Consider the following 22,162-nt stretch of genomic DNA (forward strand, 5'->3'; position numbering starts at 1 on the left):
CTGCCTGCCAGTGCAGGGGACACGGGTTCGAGCCCTGGTCTGGGAAGATCCCACATGCCGCAGAGCAACTAAGCCCGTGCGCCACAACTACTGAACCTGTGTTCTAGAGCCCGTGAGCCATAACTACTGAGCCTGCAAGCCACAACTACTGAAGCCCGCACGCCTAGAGCCTGTGCTCTGCAACAAGAGAAACCACCGCAATGAGAAGCCCACGCACCGCAACAAAAACCCAACGCAGCCATAAATAAATAAATAAGACAACAGGCTCATGGTTCATAACTTAGCTCTCCCATAAGGCATGAAGGATGAAGGGGAAAGCAAGTTGGGGCAACTATAAGAAAACGCCACGTAGAGGTGAGCTTCAGGACACATTCTTTGTTAGTGCTTCATGAAGAGCAGACAGGATGCTTGTGTAACTTTGTGAAGTTTATGCTCCTCCCGTAGTCTTTCCTGTCTCAGTCAATGGCATCTCCATTCTTTACGTTGCTCAAGCCAAAGACACTAGGGTCATATCTGATGCCTCTCTTTTCTCACAATTCACATCCAGCCCATGAGCAAGTCTCGTCGGCGGTACCTTCAAATACATCCAGAGTCAGAACCTTCTTAAACTCCTCCTCTACTCTTTGCCTTTTAACCTTGATTTAATTTCCCAAGAAACTCTATTATAGGACCAACTGGTAATTAAAATTGATCAAATATTAGAGGAACTTTGGAGATGATCTTGTTTTAATTTCGTCCTTTGCAGATGAAAAAAACTAAGGTTCTGCCACTGCCCACGCCCCCGCTGCCACACACACACACAGTTTAGTGACTAGGTCTTTTTTTTTTTTTTTTTTTTAATTTTTATTTTTATTCATATTTATTTTTGTCTGTGTTGGGTCTTCGTTTCTGTGCGAGGGCTTTCTCCAGTCGCGGCAAGTGGGGGCCACTCTTCATCGCTGTGCGCGGGCCTCTCACTATCGCGGCCTCTCCCGCCGCGGAGCACAGGCTCCAGACGCGCAGGCTCAGTAGTTGTGGCTCACGGGCCTAGCCACGCCGCGGCACGTGGGATCCTCCCAGACCAGGGCCCGAACCCGTGTGCCCCGCATTAGCAGGCAGACTCTCAACCACTGCGCCACCAGGGAAGCCCTAGTGACTAGGTCTTACTCCTAGTAAGTGTGGACCGTCCAAGCCTTACTACCAGTAAGTGTGGACCGTCCAAGCCTTACTACCAGTAAGTGTGGACCGTCCAAGCCTTACTACCAGTAAGTGTGGACCGTCCAAGCCTTACTACCAGTAAGTGTGGACCGTCCAAGCCTTACTACCAATAGGTGTGGACCGTCCAAGCCTTAATACCAGTAGGTGTGGACCGTCCAAGCCTTACTGCCAGTAAAAATTGGAACCATGAGGACTGAGGATCCACGTCCATTGTGTTTCCGCTGTGCCTATTAAGCAGGCTAGTTAAATATTTTTAAGGTGTGGAGATTTATGAGCTACTCTGAATGTCACAACTGTCAGTATTTTGACAAATGAGTTCCAGTTAACTGGTTTTTAATATCACAGCTGCTAATGAGAACAGAGGCATGTGAAAGAGGATGAATGCTTTTGCCAAAGAAACTCAAGACCTTTCTAAAGGCTGATAAATAGTTTTGTGTATGAAAAACATAAAGTATATAAAACCAGGTTTTAGTCTGAAGAAAAGGCAATCAAATATTTATTAATATAGTCTTCTATGTTCTTGTACAGGATGGTCATATAATTGGATGTTTTGTGCAAACATTTTACAGAATTGTTTGACAGACTTCTTACGAACCATCAAAAAGTCTTTAAACAATTTTTGTTTAAAGTTCTGATTGAGGTGTTTGCATTAAACACTTACTGCTTACATAAACTAAGATTTGTCATTTCACTTGATCCTTTCTCTATTAAACTAATTCCGGTATTTCAAGTACTTAGTACCTAGGGCTCTGCTTTTTATAAAATGCATTTTGTTTGCTCTAGTGACATAGCAGTGTCCTCAAGTATTTCCTTTATGTTTCCTCGAACATGGTTTTTTATTAACAAAGCTTTATTTAAACTTTCAGTGCAATAACCCCAAAACAAAAGAACCTAAACTAAAAGCTGCTGCCAGGATTGTCCCAGAATGGGTGGCGTATGATACTGAGATACGACAACTATTAGATCACCTTGAAAACAAGAAGAAAAATGCAAGTAAGTTATTCTGCAGTGGTGTATGAACCATATGTTGCATTAAGTGAAATTAGAATAGATTACAGACTCAGTTCTTAGTGAAGTTATCAAATGATTAGGTCAGAATTTCTTTACCAAAGTCCGTGACTTGATTACAAATTTCATTTTTATGTGGACTAAGCTCACAAATTTAAAACATGGATAGAGAATCTGTTCCCCCATGGATATGGCTTCAGATCATCACATAGATAGGCAGTATAGTATTAACCTCCTGACATAAGGTAGAGGTGAAAAAAGTAAAAGAAACCCTTGTCTTTAAGACACACTGAATTTCCTAAATATGAAAATCCAAGCCCTGAAGTTTAATAAAAGCCTTACATAGCTAACTAAAATATTACCTCCTGTCTCCTAAATTAATCTGGTACATGGTATAGGTTTCCCCATGAAAAGTTGGTTCCTGGATCTAGTAGCCTTAGTCATGACTAGGGGGTGATTTGGATTAATTTGTTTCCATTTCTTAGATTTAAAAAACTGAAAAGAAAAAAAAAAAGTAAAATAAAAAACTGAGGTTACCTTAGCATTTCATCACCCTACATAAATCCTCAACACCAATAAATATGTGTTGAATATTCTTTTAAAGCTGATATAAACTTTTTGATTCCTTCATAATTCCCTTTCCTGGTCAGTGCCTGTCTCTATTGTCCTTTGCTCTTTTTTAAAAGTAGTACTGAGCTTCTATTGTGTTCCAGTCAGTATGTTAGAGACTTTCACAGGTTAGACTAGTTAATCCTCACAATAATTCTTTCTAGTAGTTCAGAATATAATTCTTATTTTCCTCAGCTTTACTTTTTAGGGAGGCTGAAATGATTATATATAAACTTTCTCATATAAGCATGAAATTCTGTTTCATCTCGACTCTGTTTTCCTTAACAAAATCAGTGTGTGTTGTCTGAGAAGTTCAATATTTAACACACACCCAAGCATTTTTAATAATGTAGTATAAAGGTGCCACTTCAGTTCAGAAGAAGAAAGATTATTCTCTTAAGTGGTGTAACTGTTTTCAAAGGGAGAGAAGGAAAGAAGGCAAAAAAGGAAGGAAGAAAGGAAAATTCACATAATTACCTCACAAGCAATTTTAAATGTATAAAACATTGAGATGAAATGTTTCTCTTATCAAATTGGAAAGAGTTAAAGGATTAATAAGACCCAGCATTAGCACGGGTATTGACAAGTAAGCACTCTCGTACATATAGTAGCTGTATAAATTAAGGAAATTTTATAATATGCATAAAAAATTAAAATATATGCCCTTTGACCCAGCAATTTACAAGAAACATTTAAATGAGAAAAATTATGGATATTTATACATATGTTTGTTACAGCATTGTTTTTAATAATGAAATAGAATCTATCCATCAATAGAAGATCGATTGCATAAACACTGATGTATACAAACAGTGAAATATAATGTAGCCTTTCAAGAGAATTGAGATAGATTTGTGCTGACAGCAAATTTTTAAGTTAAAAAATAGGTTATAGAATATTTATAATGTTATTGACCCATATCTTAATTAAAGAAAAATTGCATGTCTGTGTATATATGTTTTTGTATGGTTATATGTATAAATAAGAGAAGTTTTACAAAAGAGATTTTTGGGTTTTTTGCTTAATTTTTAATTACAAATTTAAGACATGTTCATTATAAACATTAAAACCATTGTATATTCTATATACGTCCACACTTGGAAGTATTAATGTACAGAATAAAATCAGAAGCCCTCTTTTACTTACTCAAACCCAAAGAGGCAACCATTTTTTTATAAATTTTTTATTTTATATTGGAGTAGAGCCGATCAACAATGTTGTGATAGTTCAGGTGCACAGCAAAGGGACTCAGCCATACATATACACATGTCCGTTCTCCCCCAAACTCCCCTCCCGTCCAGGCTGCCACATAATATTGAGCAGAGTCCCTTGTGCTACACAGTACATCCTTGTTGGTTATCCGTCTTAAATATAGCAGTGTGTACATGTCGATCCCATACTCCCTAAATAAAGGCAACCATTTTTTAAGGCTATGATACATCTTCCTTTATAAAATTTTCATTTCTCTTGTAAATTGTATTAGTTTGCTGGGGTTGCTGTAACATAGTACCACAACCTAGGTGGCTTAAGCAAAAGTCATTTTTGTCTCACAGTTCTGGAAGCTAGAAGTCCAAGATCAAAGTGTAGTCAGGGTTATTTCCTTCTGAGGACTGTGAGGGAAGGATCTGTTCCGGGCCTCTCTCCTTGACTTGTAAATGGCTGTCTTCTTCCTATGCCTCTTCACATTGTCTTCCCTCTGTACATGTTTGTGTCCAAATTTCCTTGTCCTCTAATGACACCAGTCATGTTGGAGTAGGGTCCACCCTAATGACCTCATTTTAACTTGAGTACCTCTGCATAGACCCTGTCTCCCAATAAGGTCACACTCTGAGGTACTGGAGGTTAGGACTCCAACATATGAATTTTGAGGGGAAAATAATTCAACCCATAACTTGAATGGAATTTGAGAATCGTATCATATGTTTAAGGGCCATTTGTATTTCTTCTGATTTTCAACTGTTCTTGTGCTTTGCCTGTTTTTTTCTGGAGCATTGCTGCCCAACACTGGGAAAAATTAATAATCTTTATTCCACATATTTGTGTTGCCACCTTTAGCATATGCTAAATTCCTGTATTATGTATGTCTCATTTGGCACTTTTTTTTCTGTTCCATTGGTCTCTGTCTCTACGTGTGTCTATTACACACTACTTTAATCATTGAATGTTTATAGTGTGTTTAAATATCCAGTAGGGCTCATCGCTCTTTGTTGTTGTATTCCTGGGTGTTCTTGTCTGCTTATTTGTCCGTCAAGCTTTAGAATCAGCTTATCTAGTTCCAAAAATTTTTCTGTTTTTTTTTTTTTTCCTTTTGTGGTAGAGGAAGGATTATATTAAATTTATTAGTTAACTTAGGGAGTACTGACATCTTCGTGAAAACTATTCTATCTAGGAACATGTGTCTTTCTGTATGTTCAGGTCCAGTTTTATGTTTGTCAAGAGTTACAACATTTTAATCATATAGGTTTTATACATATATTTTAAAGCTTATTCCTAGATATTTTATCTTTTGTTACTATTAAAAGTGAAATTTTCTCTTCCAGTATATCTTCTTACTGGTGGTAGCTTGTCCATAGAATGACTACTATTTTCCTTATATGAATTTTTATTTCCTATGATCATATTGAATCTCATATTGTTTATAGTAATGTTTCAGTTGATTCTCTTGAGTATTTCCAGGAATATGTACATCTTACCTGCAACCAAAGATGGCTTTTCCTCTTCCTTTCTAATCCTTTTTTTTTTTTTACCCTCACATTGCTTTTTCTTGTCTAATTGTTTTGGCTTATATATCTAATACAATATTAAATAGCAGTGGTAGTGGTAGGCATCTTTTCTTTTTCTCACATTGCCTAGCCAGCCTCCTGTGTTTCCCCATTAAGTAAGATAATAGCTTTGGACTAAAGCTATTTTTTCATGTATTTTTATCATGCTGAGGAAATATCCATTGATTCTTAGTTTAATAAGTGTTTTTATCAAAATGGGTTATATTTTATCAACTGCCTCTTCAAAAGTAGAGGTTACTATATGATTTTTTTACTTGGATATATTGGTATGATAAACTATATTAATAGATTTTCTAATATTGAATCATTATTCCTAATATTGAATCATCCTTGTATTCCTAGAATAAATTCTACTTGGTCATGACCTATTATTCCTTTTTTTTCCATTTTTTAAATGAGATACAGTTGACATATAACACTATATTAGCTCCAGGTGTACAACATAATGATTTGATACTTGTAAATATTGCAAAATAATCACCACAATAAGGTTAATTAACATTCATTACCATACATAGTTAAGAAGTTTTTTTCTTGTGCTAAGAACTTTTAAGATCTCTCTTAGCAACTTTCAAGTATACTAGACAGTATTATTAACTTCAGTCACTATGCTGTACATTACATCCCTATGACTAATTTATTTTATAACTGGAAGTTGGTACCTTTTAACCCCCTTCACCCATTTCATCCATCCCCCATCCCCACCTCTGGCAACCACCAACCTGTTCTCTGTTGCTGTGAGCTTGGTTGGTTGCTTTTGTTTTTGTTTTTAGGTTCCATGTAAAAGTGATATCTTATGGCATTTGTCTTTCTTTGTGTGACTTAATTCCCTTAGTATTATACTCTCAAGGTCCATCCATGGTATCGCATATGACAGGACTTCCTTCTTTTTTATGGCTGAATAATATTTCAGTGTGTGTGTGTGTGTGTGTGTGTGTGTGTGTGTGTATACCACATTTTCTTTATCCATTCATTTATTGATGGATGCTTAGGTTGCTTCCATATCTTGGCTATTGTAAATAATGCTGCAGTGAACATGGAAGTACATATATCTTTTTGAATTAGGGTTTTTTTTGTTTGTTTGTTTTCTTCAGGTAAATACTCAAAAGTGCAATTGCTGGATCATATGGCAGTTCAATTTTTAATTTTGTGAGGAAGCATCACATTGATTCCCATAGTGGCTGCACCAATTTACATTTCCACCCACAGTGTACAAGGGTTCCCTTTTATCCACATTCCTTGCCAACACTTATGTTATTTTTTGTCTTTTTGATAGTAGACATTCTAACAGGTATGAGGTGATATCTTGTGGTTTTGATTTGCACTTCCCTAATTATTAGTGACATTGGAACCTTTTCATGTACCTGTTGGCTATCTGTATATTTAGAAAAATATCTATTCAGATCCTTTGCCCAGTTTTTAATCAGATTGTTTGTTTTTCTGCTATTGAGTTTTAGGAGTTCTATATAAATTTTGGATAATAACCCCTTAACAGATGTATAATTTACAAATATTTTCTACCCTTCCATAGGTTGCCTTTTTATTTTTTGGTGGTTTCCCTCGCTGTGCAGCTTTTTAATTTGATGTAATCCCATTTATTTACTTTAGCTTTTGTTGCCTTTGCTTTTGATGTCAAATCTAAAAAATCATTGCCTAGACCAGTGTCAGGGAGGTCATCACCTTTGTTTTCTTCTAGGAGTTTTATGGTTTCAGGTCTTCTGTTCAAATTTTTAATCCATTTTGAGTTAATTTTTGTACATAGTGTAAGACAGCAGTCAAGTTGTATTCTTTTGCATGTGGCTGTCCAGTTTTCTCAGCACCATTTATTGAAGAAACTGTCCTTTTCCCATTGCATGTTCTTGGCTCCTTTGTCATAAACTAATATATATATACTATATATAATATATATATATATTATATATATAATATATATATAATATATATATTATATATAGTATATATATATTATGTATTATAAATTATATATATTATAATTATATAATTATATTATATATATAATTATATTATATATATTATATATATTATATTATATATATAATAATTATATTATTATTAACAATAATATATTATATATAATATATTATATATAATATATAATATATAATATATATTATATATAATATATATAATATATATTATATATATTATATTAATATATATAATATTATATATAATTTTATAATATAATTTATAATTTATATATAATTTATAATATAAATATTATATTATTATATATATAAATTATATATATTATATATATATATTATATGTTTATATATATATATATATATATATGTTTATTTCTGGGCTCCCTCTTCTGTTCCATTGATCTGTTTGTCTCTTTTTATGCCAGTGCCATACTGCTTTGATTACTGTGATATAGCTTGAAATGATGCCTCCATCTTTGTTCTTCTTTCTCAAGATTGCTTTAGCCATTCAGCCTTTTGTGGTTCCATACAAATTTTAGGATTCTGTGTTCTGTATCTGTGAAAAGTATCATTGGATTTCGATAGGGATTTTATTGAATCTGTAGATTGCTTTGAGTAATATGGACATTTTAATAATATTGATTCTTCAAACCCACAAGCACAGAATATCTTTCCATTTATTTTGTGTCTTTAGTTTCTTTCATCAGTGTCTTACAGTTTCCAGTGTATAGGTCTTTCACCCACTTGGTTAAATGTATTTCTCCTTGGTTAAATTGGTCTTAATGCAACTGTAAATGGGATTGTTTCCTTAATTTCTTTTTCTGATACCTAGCTGTTAGTGTATAAAAACACAACAGATTTCTGTACATTGATTTTGTATCCTGCAACTTTACTGAATTTGTTTCCTAGTTCAAAACTTTTGGTGGAGTCTTTTGGTTTTTCTGTATATAATATCATATATATCATCTGCAAATAGTGACAGTTTTACTTCTTCTCCCATTTGAATGCTTTTTTATTTCTTTTCCTTGCCTAATTGCTCTGGCTAGGACTTTCAATACTGTGTTGAATAAAAGGGGTGAGAGTGGACATCCTTGCCTTTTTACTGATCTCAGAGGAAAAACTCTCTGCTTTGAGTATGATGTTATCTGTGGGTTTGTCATATATGGCCTTTATTATGTTGAGGTATGTTTCATCTGTACCTACTTTGTGGAGAGTTTTTATCATAAACGGATGTTGAATTTTGTCAAACACTTTTTCTGCATCTATTGAGATGATCATATGATATGTATCCTTCATTTTGTTAATGTGGCGTATCACATTGATTGATTTGTGGATGTTGAACCATCCTTGCCTCCCTGGAATAAATCCCACTTGATCATGGTGGATGTTTCTTTCAATGTATTGTTGAATTTGGTTTGCTAATACTTTGTTGAGAATTTTTGCATCTGTGTTCATCAGGGATATTGGCCTGTAATTTAATTTTCTCAGGGTGTCATTGTCTGATTTTGTTATCAGGGTAATACTGGCCTTGTAAAAATGAGTTTGGGAGTGTTCCCACCCCTTATAGTTTTTGGAAGAGCTTGAGAGGGATTAGTATTAATTCTTCTTTAAATGTTTAGTAGAATTCACCAGTGAAGCCATCTCATCCTGGGCTTTTGTTTATTGGGAGGTTTTTGATTACTGATTCAGTCTCCTTACTAGTAATTGGTCTGTTCAGATTTTCTGTCTCCTCATGATTCAGTCTTGGTAGATTGTAAGTGTCTAGAGATTTATCCATTTCTTTTTAGTTGTCCAATTTGTTGGCATGTAATTGATCATAGTAGTCTCTTATGATCTTTGTATTTCTGTTTTTAATATTTTATTTTTATATTCCCTAATCTTCCCTCTGTGTTCTGGGAAACTTTTTTACTTTATCTTCAATCCTTCTATTGATCTTTCTTTTTAAGAGGGCAATCACATTTTTTTTTTAACATCTTTATTGGAGTATACTTGCTTTACAATGGTGTGTTAGTTTCTGCTTTATAACAAAGTGAATCAGCTATACATATACATATATCCCCATATCTCCTCCCTCTTGCGTCTCCCTCCCACCCTCCCTATCCCACCCCTCTAGGTGGTCACAAAGCACCGAGCTGATCTCCCTGTGCTATGTGGCTGCTTCTAAGAGGGCAGTCACATTTTAATTTCCAGCAAATCTTTCTTTTCCCTGCTTGTTTTCTTTTAATTTCAATTTGTTCTTGTTCTGTGGCTTTATTGACTTTTCAGATATCTCTGGAAAACATTAATTATAATTATTTTAAGAGTCTCTTTGGTTCTCTTGGTTATCTTTGTTTCCTTTGGTTGAATCATTTGTGTGTTCATCTTGGTCCTTTTTTCTTTTACTGTTGATTATCTTCAAACACCTGGAGATTCTTGTCTGTTAGTGTACATTTAAGAATAAAAAATGAGATTAATCAGTATGCATAGCTGGCTTGAGTTTCCTCTGTGATGGTGTAAATGTGTTTGTTTCTCCAATAGGCTTCTTCCCTGAACGGGGGGGTTAATTGGTAACTTCAGGTGTATTAGCACGGTGTAGAACTGGCAGGCTTCTCTCTAGATCTGTGGGCCTGGAACAGAACAAGCCCATCCCACACACCAGCCTGGCCAAACGTCACAAAGAGGGGACTTCACTCAAGAGCATCAATACCTATACAAAAATCTCTCCCTCTCTCTCTCTCTCTCTCTCTCGCTTTGTCTCTTTCTTTATCTTTCTCTCAATAAACTGTTCTATTTTTAGCCTTCCACTTTTTATCTTGGAATAAATACCAGGCTGTCAGTTTCTTTCTGCAATGCAGAAGAAGGAATGAGAGTGGAGAGCTGACGTGCACAGATTTTCCATACAGTCCTTCAGTTAATTGCTTCACTGGGTGATGTACTCCCCACCAGTGTTTTCTGTTAGGAGGCTTTCCCAGGCTTCTCTGTCAAGAAAATCAACTCATCATCTCAGCTGTGTATTCTGTTTTCCGCGTGTAGAAGTTCGTTGATAACTCTGCCCCAGTGTTGTCTCATGACCACTTCTCCCATTGTCTTTCTTGCTATCCCCGTTTATGTTTCCTGTCTTTCCAGTGGAGTTCAGTGGAGAGATACAGTCCGCCGTCTCGAATTATGGAACAGGATCCATTTAAACTGTAAATTAATTAATTTCTGCCTGAAAATATCATCTTGAATTTTCAGTGTTCTTAAATCAGTATGTGACGGCTCAGTGATGCAGAAGGTGAAGAAACCATTTTGATCTCTAAGGGTCTTCACTAGTACTGATTCTCACATTTGTCTAGTATTTGTGTCCGTGTTTGAATGCTCTGTCCTCGCATCTTAGACGAGGACCATATATGTCTTCTGCTTTTTGTTGTTCCATTACATTAATGACAGGATACTGTGTACGTGGTGAGTAATCTGTTAGTACTGTTCAAGGCCTCTATTGCCAGGCAGGGTGCTAGGTCCTGAAGATAACAAAGATAAATAAGGTATGGTCCTTGTTCTCATAGACTCATGGGAACTCGCTTCTCGGTGGGTAAAGAGGCAAGTAGTTATGATACAATGTGATAGATACCATAACATACAAACAGCTATTCTTGTGGCACCTAATGAAGCAAGTAGGTACTAAACTAACAAACAAGAGGATCCTCAGGGAGCACCTATGCTTTTTATTATATTAATTCATATCTCAGTCAGGTTTGCGCTAATGTGCTGTTTGAGATTTCAGGAGCTAAATAAACTTTCCTCCCCTACAGTTTTGACACATGATGAACTCTAGCACGGGCCTGTGTAAGAAGATGAGAAAGTATGACAAGAAATCTGCCACCTGCTGGGGAAATGTGGAACTACTGCTAAGATTTTTGAAAGTTTCATTAAGGATCAGTGACATATTCTTCAATTTAAATTATATTATTTAAAAATACATGTGTTTAATGTATTGAATAAGTTTAAGTTATATAAGAAATGACCATTGAGTATTTAAAACTAGATTGTTCCTCTTTCCTGATTGCTTAAAACACTGTTTTCACCAGTTAAAGTGATAATTTTGCCAGATAACCAAGTAGAAGAACATATCTGACTAGCTGGTCCTCATGGGGAATTAGCAAACCATCTACATGTTTGGATATTCCAGCTCTATGTGCATCCATATTTCTTCATTCAAAAGATGCTTTTAAATTAGTGAAATCTATTTTGTGTTTTTTCTTCTGAGAAAGAAGAAGGACTCATGGTTATCTCCGAATAATTTTTTTTTAAAGTAAGCCCATTTATACCTTAACTATTGTTTTAAAATGGAAGTAGTGTCACACTGTAATTACTTATTTTGTTTATCTTAAACCATATGATGTTTTAATCCTATGCAGTATTTGTATTTTTTTAATGTTTCTAATTTTTATTTCATAAAATGATATTCATGGGCTTATGGGGTATATATGTATTCTTTTTAAAAAAGAACTGGCTAGTTTTATAGAAACTTAGTTAAGAGTGTAAACAGTTTGTTTTCCTGTTTTATATTAATAATAGATGAATAGGAATAGTAAATGTTCAAAAACTATCCAACTATTCTAGAATCATAGGATCTTGGGACTGGAGAAGACCTCAATGTCATTTGGACCCTGTCCCCTGAAGAAGCTGATTGAATAGGGCTGAGGTGAGCGTGGGAAATCATGATTGTCTAAGAAGCTCTCCAGATGAGTCCAGTGATAAGTGAGGTTTGAGGAACAGCCCCCCTTACCAGGCCCTGCCAGGTGGACCCTCAAGCCATCTTGGGCCTTCTAGGGCCACATGGAACTGTCTGCCTCTGGAGACTGGCTGGTCCATCTTTGGACAACTCCGTAGAGTTCCACAGTGAGCCCGAAGCTGTCTACTGGCAGTCTCTACTCTTGCTCCTTTGAGCTCTTCTGAATGAATCTAATCCTTCTCTATTGGATGGCACAGCCCATAGAGTATTTGAAAATCACTACTTTGCCCCCAGCAGCTTCATTCTTCCTAATAAGAGATCACAAGACCTCTCCCTCTCCCTGTAACCTTCCCTTTGTTACTTGTTTGGGTTTGTCTGTGATAAAATGGAGTGCTCCAGGTGTGGCCTGGAATGGAAGTAGTTTTTTCCTGTGGGTTCCAAGGGTGCTGTCAAAGGCTTGAGTGGTAACTCGGCCTGGGGTGAAGACCCCAGTTCCATGGGGTCTCCGGCTCACTCCTCTTTGGAGTCGGGGCTTGGTGAGAGGTAAGAGAGAGACTCTGTAAGCTTCTAGCTTAGGCCAGATGCTCCAACCCAGCTACCTCCGGTCTGCTGTGGTGCTTTAGGCAGAAGCCCCAGCTGACTGTGAGATGGTACTTCGCTAGGTAATGGCACCTGATTTCCACACTTATTACTAACTACCATCTCCAATATGCTAGGTTCTGTACTTCATAGAATATAAGCTAAACTTGCAGAATAATGTACTTTGTAGCTTGTGATTTGAATGGCTAAATTTACATGTCTTATTTCCAGATGAATGATACCTTATATCTAAAAATCCAGACTTATAAATATTTCTTTACAGGGAGACTCTTTTATAAAATGGCTAATGTTTACGTCAAGTGCATGTAGAGCGCAGCGCCATACAGAGCTCTCCCCTCCTCGGGGACGCGCTAGGGGACCTGAACCGCAGGGCAGCACTCGCGGAGAAGGCCACCAGCTCCGCTGCCCTGAGGGTGCTGGAAGGTAGCCCGAGGCCTTCCACAAACATTCCTGATCCTGAATTCCGGTGTTCAGGTGCAGGCCCTATAGCAAATTTTAACAAAAATCAAATCCTAGGAGAGAGCAAAGACACACAGTGTTTCCCGTTTTGAGAAGTTAAAATCCACTTCTCCTTCCTCCTTCTCAGAGGAAAGTCGGAACAGAGCGTATCTGAGAATTAGGAGATTTTGAGTTTTAACCATGAAAAGACATTTAAGTTTGGGGTATAAGTTTTGGTATAAGGTAAACCCGGAATATAAGACTGAAGACAGTCCAAAGTCTCCATGCCTCCCAGAAGCTTTGGTGCCAGCGGTTAGACGTTGGAAGTGCCCATTGAAGACAGTCCGAGGTCTCCATGCCTCCCAGATGCTTTGGTGCCAGCGGTTAGACGTTGGAAGTGCCCATTGAAGACAGTCCAAAGTCTCCATGCCTCCCAGATGCTTTGGTGCCAGCGGTTAGATGTTGGAAGTGCCCATTGAAGACAGTCCGAGGTCTCCATGCCTCCCATATGCTTTGGTGCCAGCGGTTAGACGTTGGAAGTGCCCATTGAAGACAGTCCGAGGTCTCCATGCCTCCCATATGCTTTGGTGCCAGCGGTTAGACGTTGGAAGTGCCCATTGAAGACAGTCCAAAGTCTCCATGCCTCCCAGATGCTTTGGTGCCAGCGGTTAGACGTTGGAAGTGCCCATCCTTCGGCTCCAGTTATCCTCAAGTTCAGGGAACCATGAAGCTCCTAGAGGGAGAGAAGAGAGTACCTCCAGGAAGCACCACAGGCCGTCAGCCTGGGCTTACAAACAAAATCAGGCTTTTCTTTAATAGTAAAAATGCAGTTTGACACAAATGGGAGCCTGCCCAAAGAAACAGTTGCTCCTGTGGGTCAGGTCCAGCGCCTGGGACGCAACCAGACAGACAGGTGCTACCACCCAGAAGAAGACCCAGATGAATAGTGTTCAAGGCAGTAGGTATATGTCAAGTCAGACTGTCCTTCAGTAACTGAAGCACGGCTAAGAGAATTTTCTTCTCTGAGATACAGCAGCAAAGTTGGTGGCATTTAACTTCCCACGGGAACACATGAGACTGTTCATTGAAGGGCTCTGACGTATGTCTCAGATCCCTGGTTCGGAGATCAAACGAAAAGTGCTGACGGATCCAGGCTCAGTACCATGAAGTCTCAGTCACTGCCCAGCCCCTGTCTTGCCCACTTCTGTTCAGCAGACTTAAGGGGGTCCTTCTTCTTCCAAAGAACCAATTGATTTTAAGATCTTCCTTTTGGTGGCAAAGTGAGGGAGGTGAGGCACAAAGGTTCAGGACTTTGGTGGTGAGTGTGCAAACAGGCAGCTCTGTGATGGCAGCACGTGGTCAGGGGTGCCAGCCCACCCTGTAACCCCTCAAAAAATGAGTCCAAGTGTTAGGTAATGGGACAGCTGTTCCCCAGTTTGCTGTTTATTAGCCCAGCTTATCAAATATAAAATTCTGTTTTCTGAGAAATTCTAGAGTGAAGTCTCTTTGCTTAGAACCTACTGTTAACAGCTTCGTTTATAGACTCCAGATTTGGAGAATAATCTTGTCCCCTACAGTTCATAATTACTTGAATTTAAGTGTATTTCAGTCGTGATCCTGCCCAACTATGTAAGGTTTGCATCCTATCTGATGTGATTTCACTTTAAAAATCAAAGGTTTTGGGCTTCCCTGGTGGCGCAGTGGTTGAGAATCTGCCTGCCAACGCAGGGGACACGGGTTCGAGCCCTGGTCTGGGAAGATCCCACATGCCGGGGAGCAACTAAGCCCGTGAGCCACAACTACTGAGCCTGCGCGTCTGGAGCCTGTGCTCCGCAACGAGAGGCCGCGAGAGTGAGAGGCCCGTGCACTGCGATGAAGGGTGGCCCCCGCTCGCCGCAACTGGAGAAAGCCCTCGCACAGAAACGAAGACCCAACAGAGCCACAAATAAATAAATTAATTAAAAAAAAAAAAAGCAGAGTACACCCCTTTAAAAAAAAAATTAAAGGTTTTGATTACAATTGAAGGATGAAAAGGTATTCAAATTCTAAAAGACTGGTTCAAAACCAAAAGATTTGAATGACAAAGGCTCCAGGTAGCCCAGTGTTTAAAATTTGGGACCAAGTTAGAGAAGGAGCAATTTCGGTACCAGCCTTGTGGAGTAAGATGAATTGCGAAGTAAACACAACTGATCATACGGCGGAGCATCTAACCTAGTCCAGAGCACCATGCTCAAACTCCCTTATCGACAAAAGTGAGCAAACCCACCACTGGTGTGCAGGCTTTCCTTTGTTTTCCCCCAGTCTGCTTCCACCAGAAAAATGTTTCCAGTTTCGTCCGAAGGCCGATAATCTAGGTCTTCCTAACCTGAACAAATCCAACAAATATTTAAGTAGCTACAGTGCGCGAAGCTGTCCTTTTGAAGTTACTAGGCCAGTACAAGTGGCATTCACTAAATATCCAAATGAAAATGCTGAGCAGGGAAAGTGTCAGGAAGGCGTGAGAAAGTGACATTTAGGATGCAAAGTGAAGGAGGAGGAAGTGCACACTGGGCGCAGACTAGCAAGGGGGTAGTTTTGTTCCTTTGAGGACGAGGAGGAGAGGAGGGGGTGGGGAGGTTGGAGCCAGGTGCACAAGGTGACGTAGGGGAGTTTGTCAAGTACGTGGAGAGCTTTGGTGATCTGACCCTAAAGTGCAGTGAAGGGCTCTAACATTCATCAGTGTTAATCCGGAATCTCTCCGGGAGTATTTCTATGCCTGCACTGTTTCCTAATAGTTATATTTATTCATAATATCATTCCTGACTATATCGGGTAAAAGCTCTTGGATAAGGACAAAGAGCCTTATTTGGGATCTGATGATGCGATTTTTGTTCATTGCACAGCGTCCAAGACAAAATTCCCCTGGCCTAAGGCCATGCTGTACAGGGCATTCACTGCATGTTGACCTACCAAGAGAAAGAGAAGCTAGTTTTCTTGCACTAAAATCGTGCAACTGTAGAATGAGGTCTTTCCACTTTTATGAGGTTTTAGTAACCTGCGGCAACAAAAGCATAAACACTGCAGGAAATACAACATTGCAACAGGTGGTATGTGTGAAGGAGTATTAATAAAATCCTAAGAAAACTAATACAGTGAAGGATTGTTAGAAGAGTTAGCCTTTGCTATCTTTAAAGAACCTTTCACAGAGAGAAAAATCACATCCATTTAGGGCAACCAGTCTTTTAAAAAATCCTTTACATAGATAAATACATACATACAAATGAGACACTATTCTTATAGAAATCTCCTGTAAGAGCAGGGAAACATGCAAATAACACAAACTTAAATCCGCCAAGAAATGCTGCAAGCAGTGGTTTCTCCCTCATGCTTTTTAACGATGTTCAATTCCAATTTCCTCAGGAAGACCTTGGAGCTCCTTTTGCCAGTGGCCCTTCCAAATCCAGCTGCTGGGTCCCTCGTGACATTAGAACTGGAGGAGCTGCTTCTCCCAGTAGACTGACCTTAGTGAAGGTTGGAAATGTATTCAAAACAAGACTGCAACCTCGGAGTTGTCACCTGGAGGCCTCCTTGTTAGGAAACTGAATCCTAGTGTAAGGCAGCGACAGATGACTGTGCATCTCATGCTTCCGTTGATCTCCAAGGAAGGACTGACTCGGTGGATAGAGGTTTGCAGAGTTCAGGGTCTCTGGGGTGTGACCTATATGCCTTAAGATTGAAGTGATTGGATTTCTTGGGCGTGAGGGTAGGAGGGGGAAGGGATCAGGGCTTACAACCCCTGAGGGGCTGGTAGACTCGGCTCTCCCCTCCTGTGCGCAGGCAGGCAGCCCTCAGGCCTGTTGCAGGTACTTGCAGTATCTTCAGACGAAGGCTGATTGATGATGTGTTGCTAAGGTAGGTATCATGATTATTAAGAATGTGGAAACTGCTTTCTGGGGAAGTTCTCTAAGTATTCTAGCTGTCCTGTAGTTTTAGGACATGCAGAATACACAAAGAAAGCTCCTTTTGTTTGTAGTTAGAGATCTGACTGAGATAAGCTGCAGTGTCCCCACCACCCCTTTCAGAAATGTGCGTGTTATGATATAAAAGGGAAAGTCCTCAGAGCCAACCTAAAAGATTTTAATGGTACTGAAAGTGAAGAACCGGCCACCTGTTAAGGCCTCACTGTCCTAGGACCTCGGGGGGCTGGGTTACGAGACTGTAATCATTTCTGCTTTTTGCGCTCTTCCTGCAGCTCGTGTCAAGCAGGAGCCCTCTGTCACCTCAGTAGTTGATTACATGTAAAGCAAAGTTGGAAAACAGACTTCTCCAAAAGACTGAAAGCAAGAAAGTACTCATTTGACCATAAATATTTTTATTAAATGTGAAAATACACGGGCATAAAAATAGTACCCATATTTGTAGACATGTCTGAGACCCAGTTCAGTTAATGTTCGGTGTTGTTTTTATTAAGACACTAAATTGAGATGGATTAAGTTACTTCATCTTGTCTCATTCAAACCAACCAGAGTAGGAGTAACAGCCTAACTTATCAGACATCTCCAGTTTTTCCCCTCCCCTGTGCTCTGTTTTCCATTGCACGGGAGAGGTTCAACCACAGAGGTACAAACAAAGTCTGTTTACTATACACAAAGCCACGCAGTGGCTAAATTTACTCTTAAATCATTCAGCAAATGAGATCATTAAACAAAACTAATTATCCCCACCTATTAACATCATTTGCAATTACAGAATAAACTCTGCTACTAACAAAAAAGGAATGATCTGATTTAGAATAAGGATAATTGTTGGTAAATCAGCATTTGCCTTCCTCCTTCCTTTATGAACATGGAAAAGTCAACTACATTCAACGTAGCTGCATGAATTTCTCTAGGTTAACCACTGGTGTGTACTCGATGAAAACTCTGCACAGGGCCTGTCACCGGGGCCCCGTCCCTGTAAGGAGGCACAGGCCTGACTGAGGAGCCATTTGTAACTAAGCATCTTGTGCCCTTTTTTCATGGTAAATGTCACATACAACTTCTGACCAATTTCACGCTTTAAAGGTGAAATCTTTCATTTTCCACCATGAATAGAAAATGGTGCCAACTTAAAATTGCGATTCTATTAGCTTTTTTCCTTCATACTCGGTTATCAGTAGTATTTTTCTCTTAAGCTGTGGGTAGTTTTTACATTCCATTATCAGAGTCCCAAAGAGTTCTGTTTTCATACTGATACTTAAACTTTTAATACTGCCTAAAGAGAAAAATGTTTTAAAATTAGTATTGTTATATCCAATTCACATTAGTAAACTGTTGAAGTCGTTTTCCAGTTTTCATTTATCCATGTTAAGAAAGCACAAACTTTCAGAAGTGGGCATTAATTTATCCTCTCTTTTTGGAACTGTTTCAGGTTTATAGGCTGATGTGTTGAATACTTGTTGCTGTGGGAAAATATCCATTTACAGGCCAGCGATACTTCACTTCCGGCGCTCACGGAAAAGGGAGGGAGGAGTTTAACGGGAACGTAATACAGCCAAGGCTGGGCGCCCCGCTCGTTTGGCTTTTCCACAGAGAGCCACACTGGTTACCCGGCACCCGCACGAGCGGTGACGACCTCCTGCATCAGGCCGCCAGGACGGACGGGTGTCCCTTCACACTCCCAGCGCTCTCCTCAGTCACTCTGAAAGAAGCGTGGAGTGACCACCTTCCCAATCAAGTGGATGCCAGAAGACCGCTGATGACCCTCACGGCTAGAACTTAAAGGTCGTTATTTTCTTCATTAATTAGCAAAACAACAGAGCCCAGAGAATTTCTCTTCGTGGCGCTGGCGCTTGGCACCATACTTCCTTCTCCCTCTTCACTGAAAACAAGTTAACTCTCTGCACATTTCCACTACGATGACTAAAGTCAGTCCATGGTAAGGCTTTAGGAACAGGATTTATAGTTATTACAGGTGGAGAAAAAAGTGAAGCAAACAACCCTTTCGGCGGCGGGGGGCAGTCGGCGAGGTGACAGGTGCCCAGGACATGTGGCCCACCTCCAGCCATCTGGACTGCTTCCGGCTCCTCCTTGCTGGCAGCCTTGCATCCTCTCCTCCGGATAGAACGGCAAGTGGTTTGATACTTCCCTCGTTCTGATTCTGTGTGAAAACGCTTACTTGTAAAAGTAGGTAGAGGCCATCGCTAGATTTCAGAGAGTTCACAGTGACATCATATATGAAAGAACCAGATTGAAAAAAAAATTGCTGATGTAACTAATGAAGTAACAAGATTAAAGAATAAACAAAAATGAATTTCCCTTGTAAATTATTTTCACACTGACTTGAATTTTGAGACATTAAAACAAAATGAGAGCTGCAAGCTGTTTGCTAGTTTTCAAAATGCAATCTTAAGTTTATTGGTAAGAAATAAACTTCTAAATAGATGCAGAAAGCACTCACGTATTTTGTTCACCTCAACTATGTGTTTTGTTCTCAGTTTAAACAACTTTTTTCCACGCATGTTTCAGGATGACTGTAGAAGAAAACAATTTGTGCTTGGCTGGCTGTTGTGGATATTAGCAGTCAGGACGGTCCCTGCAACTCAAAGAAAATGCTTGATTTCCTAAAAACAATATATTAAGCCTATCCTGCTTAAATTGCTTCAGAATGCTCTGAGGCAAAATCAAAAACCTTTCCAGAATGTAATAATTATTATCTAAAGTAATTCTCTTAGAATTTAAATGCAGCATCATAATTCCATAAATATTTCATGTTCTTGATTAAAGTAACACTCTTTTTTTTTTTTTTTTTTTTTAGGGAAAAAGTTATCCAGTATATAAAGACTGAATAGTTCATTTCTCTTAAAAGGTAAGAAGAAGGTATCCCAAGAAGAGATGCCATCTTGATAGTGGACATACAGCTGGAGCTGACTAGATCTGTAAACCTGTTTTTTGTTGTTTTGTTGTTTTTTTCTGGCAGAGAACATCCAGAGGCATCAAGGTCTGAAAAAGGGGCAGGCCTGCTATTTAACGCCCACCTCAAAACAGTCCCACACGAGCACCCACGGGCCAGGTCGGCCAGGACCTAAGAGATACTGTCGGCTGTATTTACTAAAAGTGGGAAACATGGCGTTGTTTGTTTATGTTGACTGAGCGACTTTACATTTCTAAGCCAATCCTGTAACAGGAAATGCTGTTTAACTCACAACTCCAGTTGTTAAAGTATTTCATTCTGCACTACAGCAATATTATTTTAAATACCACTGCTATATTATCTGAACCTATTTTACATATTACTTTTTCGTTTGTTGTGTTTCATATTAAAAGGGCCGGTAGGATTTACAGTTAATTCTATTTCAGTGATTTTCAGTATTCCCCTGCAGGTACTGAACAAAAAAAACATACATGCTTAACATCAGTCCAAATCTAACCCTGGCTCCAGCGACTATCATTCGGTAGTAGGTTTTCTAAAAGACAGGCTCTGCCCACCTTCACTGACAGCCACACTGATGCTCGTAGAGAGGTGGGATGCATGTGGAAACTGGGCATGTTCACAAGTGACCGGACTGACCAGAATGGAAGCAAAGCCGTCCCTGACAATGTACAGCTCAGAGCGTTCGTTCCTCTGGGAGAATCCCGACAGACACCACCGCTCCTCCTCACAGATGCAGGCGCTGACACGTAAGCAAGGATGTGAAGAAAAGAATTTCCACGTGCTCCAGTGTAGAAAACTACAAACTCTGTGCGCCTGCCTCAGACTCCTTCGTCCCGACGTTCACAGCCCAGACACAGGCTGCTCTGCCGGACACAGAACCGTTCCCCGGCCTCCCTGCCCTCACAAACCCATCAGCCTCAAGTCTAAAACGGATGAAAGAACAGATATTTCCTATGAAAACAACTCTTTGGTCATGGACAAACTGAAAGACCGAAATTTTTTTTTCATTAAGATCCTGGAACAAGGTTTTTTTGTTTTTAATCTTTAAAAAATGAAGAGCAGAAAAACAGCTGGTTTAATTGAAGTGGAATTTAAATCTAAAAGGTCCGCCTGAGCTGAAGGGATTGAACCCTTGCCATGAGTTCCAGCTTCTGTGGAAAGGGTTGCCGCCCCCTCCTTGCTGGCTTTCTGCATCCAGGGGGTCTTCTCCGTCGTCGAACTTCTTCCTCATCTCTGTAAAAGAAACCAGCGAGCTAAGAGCCAGGCGCTGCCTGAGGTGTGGGCTGAGGCGGGGTCTGAGGACCCCACCCCTCGGTTACCGAGACACTCGGTTGGCCGTGACCGACTGATGCTCAAACCCAGCCTCCCTCTCCCACCCAGATCACAGACTCGGCTTCAGGAGAAACCAGTCATGGAGAAGGCGGTGAGGTTCAGGGTTGACAATGGATATTCATGCAAGTTCGGGCCCCCTAAATCTTCTCTCCTCACAAGAAGCTACCCAAGGAAATTCTTCTCTGGGAAAGCCGAGCAACTGCAGGGAATGAGACCTCAAAGTCACACACGCTCTTCTGATCCAGCAGCCGTGTTCACCGTCCTACCCCCAAGCATCAAGTCAGCCAGACGAACCTCGTCAACCCATGAAGCGCCTGGGGCCTCACTATTAAATCTAAACAGGAGGAAGGCTCCCCAGACCTGAGGGAGGGAGGCGCCCTATCGTACAGGCCAGCAGGCCACCTCCACTGCTGTGCCTGTCAGTCCGGAGCGAAGTCCGTGATGAGACAGAGGCCAGTGCAGACACGTGGGAGAAAGGACACTGCAGGCAGCAGACGAGCAAGCTAATATCCTCAGGGATTAGGAACAGCTAGCATCTTTACAGTAAGGACAGGGGCTGAGAAAAAGGCACAGAGGACAGAAAAGAAGTCCTAGTGCAGCTCCTTTCTCGATGCGTGCCTCACCGGCCCGCTGTACACGCTGAGAGGACAGAGCCATTCACA

At 39.7% G+C, this 22,162-nt stretch overlaps 2 protein-coding genes across 3 annotated transcripts in view; one reads left to right on the forward strand and one right to left on the reverse strand.

Annotated features, from left to right (window-relative positions):
- The window catches only part of UGGT2 (UDP-glucose glycoprotein glucosyltransferase 2), a 199,701-nt gene extending 187,722 nt beyond the window's left edge, over positions 1-11,979 (forward strand). The window contains exons 38-39 of the mRNA XM_082434595.1: positions 2,064-2,190; positions 11,317-11,979. Of these exons, the coding sequence (XP_082290721.1) occupies positions 2,064-2,190; positions 11,317-11,339 (150 nt within the window). The 3' untranslated portion in view covers positions 11,340-11,979. The remainder of the gene's footprint in view (positions 1-2,063; positions 2,191-11,316) is intronic.
- A 5,632-nt stretch (positions 11,980-17,611) lies between these two features.
- DNAJC3 (DnaJ heat shock protein family (Hsp40) member C3) overlaps positions 17,612-22,162 on the reverse strand; it is a 90,263-nt gene continuing 85,712 nt past the window's right edge. For both annotated transcript variants that reach the window (XM_082434649.1, XM_082434650.1), the window contains exon 12: positions 17,612-21,401. In XM_082434649.1, coding sequence (XP_082290775.1) covers positions 21,244-21,401 — 158 coding nt within the window. In that variant the 3' untranslated portion in view covers positions 17,612-21,243. The remainder of the gene's footprint in view (positions 21,402-22,162) is intronic.

The sequence above is a fragment of the Balaenoptera physalus genome (genome assembly GCF_965194825.1).
Source record: "Balaenoptera physalus genome assembly, chromosome: 18".
In the NCBI taxonomy this organism is placed as follows: Eukaryota; Metazoa; Chordata; class Mammalia; order Artiodactyla; family Balaenopteridae; genus Balaenoptera; species Balaenoptera physalus.